The 10,797-nt window shown below is 65.4% G+C and overlaps 1 protein-coding gene across 2 annotated transcripts; it reads right to left on the bottom strand.

Moving 5' to 3' along the window:
* Positions 1 to 205: 205 nt before the first annotated feature.
* Positions 206 to 9,074, bottom strand: IRX4 (iroquois homeobox 4). Of its 2 annotated transcripts, none has more exons than XM_081054065.1 (7): positions 8,958 to 9,074; positions 6,513 to 6,701; positions 4,880 to 5,023; positions 4,189 to 4,440; positions 3,322 to 3,440; positions 2,092 to 2,420; positions 206 to 1,614 (listed from the first exon to the last, which is right to left on the bottom strand). In XM_081054065.1, the coding sequence occupies exons 3-7, from the start codon at positions 4,922 to 4,924 to the stop codon at positions 791 to 793; spliced, it is 1,569 nt and encodes a 522-aa protein (XP_080910191.1). In that variant the 5' UTR covers positions 4,925 to 5,023; positions 6,513 to 6,701; positions 8,958 to 9,074; the 3' UTR covers positions 206 to 790. The 2 variants fall into 2 exon arrangements, with proteins under 2 accessions (XP_080910191.1, XP_080910192.1); XM_081054066.1 differs by lacking the exon at positions 8,958 to 9,074 and adding an exon at positions 8,114 to 8,582.
* Positions 9,075 to 10,797: the final 1,723 nt, after the last annotated feature.

Below are 10,797 nucleotides of genomic sequence, written 5' to 3'. Positions count from 1 at the left end.
ATCCAGTTCCATTGCGGAATTTAACAGAATCCTAAAAGTTTGTTTTGACTGTTTTTAAAAAAAATGGTTTCATCAAACCATATCTTGAGCTCTGCAAGCAACTTCCTGGGGATCCTGGGTCAGCACCGCCCCCACTCCTCCCCTGGGGTCCGCACCTTTCCTCCTACCAGTTCTCCAGCCCCTCCCTTGGAAATGTGTTCATTTTGCAATGCAAACGTAATCACTCGGTTTTATTGATTTTGTACTATGAGCCTCGGAAGCAGGCAATTATTGGTGTGAACATACATTTAAAAAACATAATTTTATCGAGTTAAGAGTTAAGAGTGTGCAATCGTGTGGGTTCGGTGGAAGTGTGTGGGTGAGGATTATATGCTGAGGATGAGATCAGAAGGTCAACAGGCTGAGGGGTCCTCAGAAGGAACACGGGCGGGCACGCCTGACACCCAGGCGACAGTGACACAAACAGAGCCTGGGACCCAAAGGTCCTCTCCATGTAAACTTTGGACGTAAACTTGACGCGTCAGAGCGGCTCCTTTCTGCTCTGGGAGCAGCCCGAGCTCGCCGTTCCCCGAGTTTGGAGATGGCCAGGGAGGCGGGCGGACCTGATGAGACAGATCGGGGCTCAGCGGTGGTCCCCGAGGCCGAGTTCAGGTCCTCCCGCCAAGGTGGGTGGGCGGCCCGAGCTCTGCTGCTCTCGCGCCTAGGTCTGGAAACTCCGTGGAGAAAGTCTTCTGCGTGCGGGCCTGCAGCCTGAGCACCGGCTCCGACCTGCGCCCGGGGTCCCGCCGGGCTACGCGCAGAAGGGCTTCCCACCGGCCTTGGGCACCGCCAGCAGCTCCTTGGCGGCGCCAGCGGCCGGGGCGTCGCGGGACGCGGCGGGCGGGCAGGTGCGCGCCAGGGGCGACGTCAGCACGTGGGCGCCCGCCCCCAGCGAGCGCCCTAGCGGCCCCGGGTCCAGGAGGGCGCCCTTGGCGGAAGCCCAGGCCTGGTTCAAAGTGCTGTGCCTGAGGATGGGGTCATGGAAGACGCCGTCCACCCAGTTTCTGAGACTGGTCACCGGGGAGTCCTGGTGCCTGTCCAGGGTACCGGTGGAAGCCGGGGCCGCGGGTGAGGACGAGGCGGGAGCCAGTGAGACGGCGGCAGGGGCGGCGGGGCCTTGGCGCCTCAGCATGCACGACGGAAGCTCAGTCTGGCTCAGGGTGGTGGCGGCGGCTGCGGTGGCCGTGTGCGCCAGGGACCAGATGCGCGGCTTCACCTCGAGGCCCGCTGGTGCCCCTGCCTGCGCAAAGCCCAGCTTGGCCTCGCAGGCCTGCGGCCCACCTCCGGAGCTCGGCTGCTGCTCCGGCCCCGCTGCCACGCTCCGGAGGCAGCTCCGGGCCCTCTCCAGGTCCTGGTCCAGGCTGGCCCCGCCACCGACGGCCAGGGGCATCCGGAGGGCGCGCGAGGCCTCTTTCCCAGGGGCCCCGGGGCCGTCCGTGGCGGCAGGGCGCTCCAGGCCAGCGTCCAGGGGCCGGAAGGGAGGCTTCAGCTCACACTCCGGGGGCTCCGCCTCCAGCGGGTCGAAATCCTCCAGGCCGCTGAGCTCGAGATCTTTCTCCTCTCTGCCAACCGGCTCTGCCCAGGAGAGACAGCGTGGCCAGTGGAGGGACAGAGGCCGGCAGGCTAACCAGACCCCGGCCTCCTTCTGCGTCCTGCCTCTGTGCCCATGGTGATGGGTGGCGCTGGAGCGAGGAGGAGCACCCGCGCTTCTTTGTGCCTCTCATCCCCCCCCAAACTGGCAACACTTGTGAGTGGATCTCAGCCCCAAATCAACGGGGGTGGGCTGTCTGTTTTAAACGTGATGTTGGATTTCTTTAGACAGGCTCCTACTTCACCACCACAGGCCCACCACACACACACACACACACACACACACACACACACACACACGCGCGCGCGCGCGCGCGCACACGCAGAGCTTAGTTTGGCTCAGCTCATCCTTCCCCTGCCCAGGCCCCCAGAGGTTCCACGCCTTTAGCAGCACCCTAGAATCCACAGAGAAGGCACAGGGAGGCGTGGCCTCCCGCCCCAGCTTCACCGACCTCTACCCACCTTCACTCTTGGTGCTCTTGACAGGCTCCTCCCGCACGTCCTCTTCGCCCCCCTCGTCCTCCTCACCCTCCCCATAGGGCCGCTTCTCATCCGCACACTTGTTCCTGGGCGGCCACGTCATCTTGTTCTCCTTCTTGAGGCGCCGGCGCGCGTTGGCGAACCAGGTGGACACCTGCGTGAGGGTCATCTTGGTGATGATGGCCAGCATGATCTTCTCGCCCTTCGTGGGGTACGGGTTCTTGCGGTGTTCTTGCAGCCAGGCCTTGAGCGTGCTGGTGGTCTCGCGCGTGGCGTTCTTCCGCCGCGTGCCGCTGTCCATGGTGCTGTACCTGGAGACAGGCGGGCCAATGGGGCGCTGGCCAGGCCCCCCCACCCCCGGCAGTCGCGAGGTGCTCCTGGCCAAGGCCCACGCAGGGTTTCGGTCCCCGTGGTGGGGGTGTGTTTCCGTGGTGGGGGTGTGTTTATGGTGGTAAGGTCTGGGTCGGACCCAGGCCCATCCAGCGCTGCTGCCCGCGGGGACGGCAGGTTTTGGCCCGAGAGGGTGAAGATGTTTATGTTTAACTAAACTTCCACGGAGCCTGGGCTCCTTGGCGAGCCAGAGAGGTCAACGGTGGGCAGACGGCACAGGGCCCGGCCTGGTGTCTGTCACTCTACACAGACATACACTTCTTCCAGTTCCTTCATTGGGCTTCTCTCCCACCCTTTTGATTCCGGAAACCGGAGAAGCATATCACAGAGCTGGGAAGCAGATGATGTAACGCCCACGGGCAATACTGGTCGTTAGCGCCCATGGGGAGAAAATGCCCAGAGGGCGCACATCGGCTTTCTGCGGTTAAATGTGTAGCTGTTGCACGCTGTCTGCGAGGGGGCACGGACTCCCCCTCGGGTGCCCGCCGTAAGGGCAGTGGGCTGGGGCCGGCCGGACACAGCACACCGGCTGCACTTCTTGGGGTGGGAGAGGCATCCGAGGCTGGGCATGGAGATGCGACTCCCCCAGACCACAGCACGGACCTCGTGGGGAGGGTGCGAGACTGGGAGCACATTTAACCCCGGCCTCAGGGGCTTGCCAGGTGTCGGCTGAAACCAAGGGCTGGTCAGCTCTGCGCGACCCCGGGGGAGGGACGCCCCTGGTCTTGCCGCCCCGCCTTTCATGGGGGCCTGGGCTGGTTGGGGGCAGGTGGCTGACAGGAGCGCAGGGGCCCCGCGGCCGGGGCAGGGACGGTCCCGCACCTGTCGTAGGCGTACTGGCCCAGGGCCGGCTCGTACGGGTAGTAGGCGGCGGCGGCGGCGGCGGCGGGCGCGAGGCCCGCATGCGCAGATCCCGGGGCGTCCTTGGAGTCGAAGCTGTTCTGTGGCAGACCAGGAGCCTAGGGTCGCGCCTGCCGGGACGCCACCCAGCTCGAGCCCGCAGGCTTCGCCCGGGGCCCCAGACTGTCCCTAGTGCCCAGGCAGCAAAGGGGCATCAAGACGGGGGTGTTGGGGGAATAGGGAATTGTTGTAGGGGAACAGGACAGAGGAGGGTGAGACTGGGGGAGGGGAGAGGAGGGGGGTGTGGGCTGAGGGACACCAGAAAAGAAGAGGGTGAGGGAGGGACGGGAAACAGGGCTGGGAGAAGGGGGGAGAGAAACGGGGAGGAGCCAGGGGGACGGGGAGAGGGGGAGGGAGAGGGGGAGGGAGGGGAGAGGAGAGGGGGCTGGGAGGACAGGGAGAGGGAGGCGAGGAGTGAGTGGGAGGGAGCTGGGCGGGGAAGCGCGGGGCGGGGAAGCGCGGGGCGGGGGAGGGGAGAGCCGCTGCCACGGAACCAGAGGTCTGATGAGAACTTAACAGCGATCCCAGAACAATAATTCGTTAAATACGGCGGCCCGGCTGCTGGGTTGCCCTAACGGGGGGCGGGGTGGGGGAGGAGCTGGTGGTATTTCCAGGGACCAGGCGAGGAGGTGCAAAATTTAAGGAGGCTTCTCTTACCCCCAAACAGTTCGAGGTTCAGGAGCCTCACGCCGCTGCCCCCGGAGTTGGGGAAGTCGAGGTTGGCAAAGCGAGGGGTGGGGAGGGTGGGGTGTGGCGGGGGAGCTTAGAGGTACACCCCTCCCCCCTTACCAGCGAGTAGAAGGCTGAGGCCTCGGAGCCGTAGGTCACATAGTTGCCGTAGCTCTGCGAGCCCCCGTACGGGCCCCCATAAACGCCCAGGGCGGCGGCCGAGTTGAGCTCGTGGCGCGCGGTGGCCAGCAGCCGGCTCTCGTAGACCGGGCAGTAGACCGGCGCCTGGGCCGAGGCGGCAGGCCCGGAGTCAGCCAGCGTGCGGCCACCTGATTCGCAGCACGTGCCCAGGGAGTTGGTGGTCATCAGGAACTGGGGAGACAAGGCCGCGAGGAAGGGCAGGCCACCCAGGCGCAAGGCCGGGGCCCTGGGCCGCCTTCCCCTGCGCGCCACCCAGGCGGCCCTGCCGCGTGGCTTTGGGGCCTACGTAACCCGCGAGCATGCACGCCCTGGCCGCCTCCAGCCACTGGGGGGCCGGCCAGTCCTGGCCAGGAGTGTTCACGCCCTCCTCAGGGGTTTCCGAGGCCTTGCAAGCCGTCCTGTGCTAACGTCTCCGGGTGCCCAGGATCCCCTGAGGCGCAGCGTCAGAGCCCTGGGGTGGAGGTTAAACAGCGGGAACTGGAGCCCCGCGCCGGTGTGTCTAGCCCCCTGCCCTGCCCGGCGCGTGGCATAGGCCCTGCTTGATGGCAGGCGACATCAGATTGGCAGCCCGGCCCGCTCGCCAGCGTGTCCAGCCCCGGGGCCTCCTTACCTGGGGTGCGGAGGAGTAGGGGTATCCAAACTGTGGGTAGGACATGGCGAGCGCGGCGCGAGGCCGGCGGGCTAGCCCGCGGGGTCCTGTGCGCGGGGGCCGGGGTGGCTCGGCCACTGCTCCGGGGCCGCCGGCTCCTAGGCACTGGGGGAAGCGAAGCAGGAGAGCGGGTTAATTCATCCACACGCTCTGCAAACTTTTCTAGCCAGGTAGGGAAGTGAGCCGCGCCGGCTGCCGCGGCCCTTTTAGCTTCGCAATCCGGAGCCTCAAGGGGGCTCTGGGACCGACCGGCCTCGCAGCGGCGACCCAAATACATATTTTGCAAAAACGGAAAAAAAAAACCAACACAGTCTCGCGAACCCGTCAAGTGAGATGCGCGCGGCTTTAAGCTGCCGAGGCTCTGACGTCAGCTCCTGCCGCAGCTCGGCCTGGCCGCAGACGCGCGGGGCCCTCGGCCACGGCCCCGCCGGGCGGGGCGCGCAGGGGCCCCCGCGCTTGAACAAATGGGTTTCATCCGCGGAGTCAAGATCGCCTCGACGCGCGGCGTTTCTCCTAGTCGCCGAGGACGGGAGGCACTTTTAATTAGAAATTAATTAATGAGCAGCTGCTCCTTCCCGCCTCACTGTAATCATTAGTCTCAATTACAAATGAGACGTATGAGGGACACACGACTGAGTTCATGAAGATGTAATCAACAGTTAAAATTGGCCCCGCGCGGGCGCAGGCGGCCAGCCGCCCCCCGCTCCCCGCGCCCCTTCAGGTGGGAGGCGGCGGCAGCAGCGTGGGCCTGACCGTGGTTTAACCCCACGTCCGCGACACCTCCCACCAGTTGGAGCCCTACTCCGGAACGTAGTTCCAGAGCAGATGTGTCTGCACCTTGTCCGCATCTGGAGGTCAGCAATGCCCCCAGGCGGGTGGGGCCTGGGGCCTTCCGCACAGCCCACCACTCGCGGGCTCGGTAGCCCAAGGGCTGCGGGGCTTGCCACTCTCGGCCAGCGAGTCTCGGGGGAACGCCCCCGCCCCCGTGCCCCCCCCGTGGGTTCCCGCTCGCGCCCGACCCTCTCTTTCCTCCCCCAACCCCTTCCGTGGGCGCCTTCCCTCCGCCTCCCAGCCCCTCGCGGCTAAACCGGGGACTGCCTGACGTCCCTGAGCGCTCCAAGGAACAGGTTTCTCGTCTGGGCTGTGGGGCCCCTCCAGCTGTGCTCGCCCCTTCCGGGTACCTTCGGGGCTGGGCGCGCAGGAGGAAGCGCTGGGCGTCAGGCAGAGGCGCCCTTCCCAGCCAATTTCGCACAGCCCCCTGACGGAGGCGCAGGGAGAGGTCTGGGGAGGGGGCCATGTGCCCACCCGGGACTCCACGGCCAGCTCTGGGCCTGGGACCTTGCCCTAGTGCAAAGCAGAAGCCGGCGCGCAGGCGCCAAGGGCGCGCCTGGGCCACCCCGAGCTCGCTCCCGGCCTCGGGCGCCGGCCCTACGGGGGTCGGGCTCGCCCCCGCCGCGCTCCGCCGGCTGGGCCTCGGAGCCGGCCGGGAGGGAGCCAGGCGCGGCCGCGTGTGCAGACTTGCGGGGATAGGTTCCCGGGTTCAGGCCTGTGAAGCGCCCCAGGGTCACCCTCTAATTAATGATGACGTTCTCACCCTCTCCCCAGCTGCAAGCCTGCCTCCCAGAAACGAAATCTGCGCGTTCTGACAGCTCGGTTGAAGGTGATTGATGAGTATCTGGAGACCACAGTAGCATCATATAATATCTGCTGCGTAATTGCTTTAATTTACAGATGAAAATAGGAGTTCTCCGATCGCGTTGGACCGCAGCCGGCCACGTCCGAGCTGCTTGCAAAGGAAAAACATCAGAAATAATGAATAGCCGCTCCATGCAAATTATTCAGACAGTTTAGCGTCTGTAGCCAGGAGAGATATATAAAGAACACGAGTCAAATGACATTAATAATTGTTTTTGAATTCTGTATTGATTTCGTGGCAGCCGTCTTTATTTCTTTCTCACCTGAATTGCTAATATCACCTTCCTGTAAATAATAAGAAACTAGCCACCGGGGTTTCTCGGCAGGAACGACTCCCTCAATCTCTCTCTCTCTCTCTCTGCCGCCTCCGCTACTCCCCACCCCCACCGCCCCTCCTCCCAACTCCTTCCAATTTTCTGGCTTCTGCTGAGGCTTTTGCTGAACGTCCTCCTACTTTCCATTATTTATTGTTTACAAACAGGTCGCTCGCTCTCTCCTGGTAGTGTGGCCGGTTGGAGAGAGGGGCAGCAGCCGAGGGTGGCCGAGGGCCCAGGGAGCAGGAATCCCGATGCAGGGACGGCATTTAGCGTCCTTTCCTCACCCCTTTTTGCGGCGGGGCCATCCTGAGTGCTCAGCTGGCCGGGGAGGAAGCCACCACCCGATCCCAGCGGCCAGCGCCTGGGGACTCCGGCTGGCAGCTGTCATCACGCTCAGGCCTGACAACCACCGTTCCTTCCCCGAGACTCGGCCACAGCTTGCCGGGAACGGCGCCTCTGAGCACGAGACCATTTGTCTTCTGAGCTACGTGCCCCCTCCCCCCAGCCAGCGGGCACAACCTCCAAGGGGGTTTCTGGGGGAGGGATTTCAGGGGACCCTTTGACCATCACTGTCCTGTTTTCCTTTCCAGCCGGAGTGTGTAAATACGCGCTGCCTGCCCCAGCGGCCTGCCGGGTTTTCTCCCGCGACCCTCTCTCCCTGATCCTGAAATCCAGTCCGCGGACTCCACTTTCCCAGCCTCTGCACATCCTCCTCCGTTTCCTGCCCGGGCCAGGCCAGCTGCACAGGGACCTGGCCCCCCACGCCGTTTGGGGACGCTCCGGCGCCTGAGGAGCCCTGCGACCTTGCAGCGGCTCGCCCAGGCCCGGGAGCCAGTCCTCACACAGGATCAGCGCTGTCGGTCTCCAGACCTGCGCACACCCCACATCCCGCTGATAACCTGCCCCAAGTCAGGTACTTTCTGGGCCATCTTTGTCCCACAGATAATCCCAGAGTAACTGTCGAGTGTCCTTCACTGAAAGGCCAAGTCTTGGGCGAGGCCCCGGGTTTCCTCCAAGTGCAGTAAGTAACAGGAGCCACGGCATCTAAACGCACCTGCGTAGCCGGGAGTGCCCAGCCCATGTCCCTGGAGGGAACCCCGGTTCTAAATACACCCGAGAGGAGGACCCATCGGAAACCCGCAGTCCCCCACCGACAGGGCTTGAATGAGGGGTCCCCACTGGCCTGCGCAGTTCGAGAAGAGCCGAGGGTGAGGGGGCCTGAGGGACGGTGCGGCCCCAGTGCGAGAGGCCTGCGGGTCGCTCTTCCTGCCCCGGGATGTTGCGGCCGTGGGACCCTTGGAGGGCCTTTGGGGCGATAGGCCGCGCCCTGACCTTCTCCTGCTCCGGGTGGGACAGCGCTCCTGCCACAGCGGAGCCCGGCACTGCCAGTTCCGGGAGTCTTCCCGGAGGCCACGCCAGTCATCCCGCACTGAGAGCAGAGGGGGCGGTGGGGGGACCCCCCAGCCCAGCCGACTTGACCCCAGGCAGACGGCGGAGGCGGGAGTGCCGGCCCCCGCAGGGGCCTGCTTTCCTGGGGCGTAGGGCTGAGCGCTTCAGGGGCCTGCGCCCGCCCACTGCCCGCGGACGCCCTGGCGGGGTGAGGGGTTAGGAGGCGCTCTGCATGTCGGTGGCGCCGCAGTCGCGGACGCCGTGGTTGGCAGGTCACTGCTTCTCAGCCTGTTCCCTGGGATCTCCCGCGAAGCCAGTGGGGCGAGCTGCAGGCACACGCTTTGAATCCTCCTCCCCGAAACGCCCTGCGTACCGGCCGACTCCCTCGGCTCTTTAGCTGCGTCCCCGCCGCGCGCTCGCAGGGCGCCACGGAGCCGGGAAGGCGCGCAGTCCGGGTGTCCCCGCGCAGACCCTGTTGGCCCGCGCTGGACCCCGCGCTGTACTCCCGCACCCCGTTTTCCGAAACTTGCAGCAAACACGGCGGCCTGCAGAGACCCCCACCCACAAGCAGCAAACTTTGTGCCCTCCAGCGAAGGAGCGATCCTCGCAAAGTTTGTGCGGCCGAGCCCACTCCCTACCTGCTGGGGACGCGCCCGCCCGCGCCGCTCGGGCGCCGGGCCCGCCGGGAGCAGCGCGCAGCCCGGGACGCACCGGGGAGTCGCCACCGTCGCCGCCACCCGCGCCCCTCGGCGGCCGCGCGCCGCCTCCGCCTCCCCGTTAGGGGGAGGGGTCTCGGAGCCCCGGGGCGGGGGCGGGCGCGGGGGCCTCGCCTACCTGCCGTGGCGCTGGGCCACTACCGGCCGCCCGCCAGGCTCTGCGCGGCCGGTCGGTGCGCGCGCTCCGGCGGGGAACAGGCGACAACTAATGGAGACATTTCCAGGCGGAGCACCTGGCGAGCCGAGCGCGCGGCGTCCCCAGGCGCCGCGGTCGTCAGCCGAGCCCACACCGGCGTGACGTGGGCGAGCGAGCGCTCTGCTCCCACCCGGCCGCCCATTAACGCTTTCCCCCGCGGGCGCCGCGCACTTGCCAACTTTCCCCTCCGCCTGGCCTGCGCGCAGGGTGCACCGGTGTAGGGGCAGGGAGGAGGGGGCCCCGAGGAGGGCATGGCAGCGTCACGGGCTCAGAGAACGCGCTGAGAAGGCAGCAGCTGGGCCAGCTGTGCTACTCCGGGGGGCTCGGGCTCCCCAGGGCCCTCTCCGTGCTCTGGTAGTCCGGCCTCGGGCCTCCTGGCCCGGAGGCGCCCTGCCCTCAGACAGCTTCGCTCCTTCTCAGCCCCCGTTCCCAGAGTCCCCCTTTGAAGCCGGTATCCCTGTCCTGGAGGCCAGATTGAGGGCGCTGCTGGCCGGCCCCTCCCAAGAGGCTGGGCGTCCTGGCTCTCAGGCTCTTCCCGTTCTTCCCAACCCCCGCCCCAATCGACCCTTTCGCACTAAGGGAGCCCAGCTTCTCTTCTGGGGTCCACACTGGCCTCCACCCACTGGGTTCTTGGGGCAGCAGGCCGGGCAGATCAGGAAATCGTTGGTGTGTTCACACTAACAGAAACTGCTGGGGGCCAGGTGGCCACCCAGGACTGGGCGCCTGGCGTGGTGGATTCCAGGCCTGCCCAGAACCCGGTCGGGCTGGACTCTGGCCTGGGAACACACCTCCACACCGACAGCCTGTGGCTTCTGCAGCCTGAGGCCGGGCCGGAAGGGAGGGCAGTGTCCTGGCTCTCAGGACCAATCCTCCCTGACCCTGACGCAGCCAGCCCTGAACCCATCACCCTGGTTCCTCCCACCTCCCCCCCATTTGACTTCAAAGAACCCTGAACTTTCTCCTTATGATTTGTGGTCGTGCAATGACATTTGAGGCTTGTTGTCACGGATAATGTCTGAAAAAGTTATTTGCTGTTTTTTCCCCTTTTTTCCTCAAAGCTCTCTGAAGGCACTGGAAAGGCAGTGCATGGCCCCTTGCTTCACCAACACCAGGCTGGCAAGGTGTTTGCCTCCAGGCCTCGCCCACCCCTCGGGTTTTTCCATGGAGCAGAGCCAGGGAGGAAGAGAACCAGCCGCCCAGGCTTGCAGCCCTTGTGCAGAGCCCAGAGCTTCCCAGGGCTTCTTTGGGAAGGACAGAAGTTTGGTCTCTGGAAACACAAAGGTGGGCTCTCTCTGGGCTACAGACCTATAGGTATCCATCCAGAGGAGTAGCCCACGGGACAACTCCCTGGGCTGACAGAAGAGATTCTGGGAGGGGGGTGTCCTCAGGGAGTGGGGCCCCTCATTTGATTCCTGCTGGGAGGAGGTAGAGGAAAGTCCCCTCAGCACCTGGGGTGGGATGGCCTGGACCTGCTCTCTCCTTCCCCCATCCCCCCACCCTTTCAGGTCAAGCAGGCTGCTCCTGGCAGGGCCCTGGGGCCAACGTGGACAAGCTTGTCCCTCCTCC

Source organism: Rhinolophus hipposideros (genome assembly GCF_964194185.1).
Source record: "Rhinolophus hipposideros genome assembly, chromosome: 7".
NCBI lineage: Eukaryota > Metazoa > Chordata > Mammalia > Chiroptera > Rhinolophidae > Rhinolophus > Rhinolophus hipposideros.
The sequence above is the reverse complement of the archived record's forward strand: the minus strand, read 5'-3'. Positions and strand labels throughout refer to the sequence as shown.

What these genes read in the sequence shown, in the direction of transcription:
- IRX4 (XM_081054065.1), bottom strand. Translation starts at nt 4,924, where the DNA reads ATGTCCTACCCACAGTTTGGATACCCCTACTCCTCCGCACCCCAG. An exon ending in CCTACTCCTCCGCACCCCAG is followed by an intron (nt 4,441 to 4,879) that starts GTAAGGAGGCCC and finishes TTGTCTCCCCAG; the next exon opens with TTCCTGATGACCACCAACTC. An exon ending in CCTCAGCCTTCTACTCGCTG is followed by an intron (nt 3,441 to 4,188) that starts GTAAGGGGGGAG and finishes GGTCTGCCACAG; the next exon opens with AACAGCTTCGACTCCAAGGA.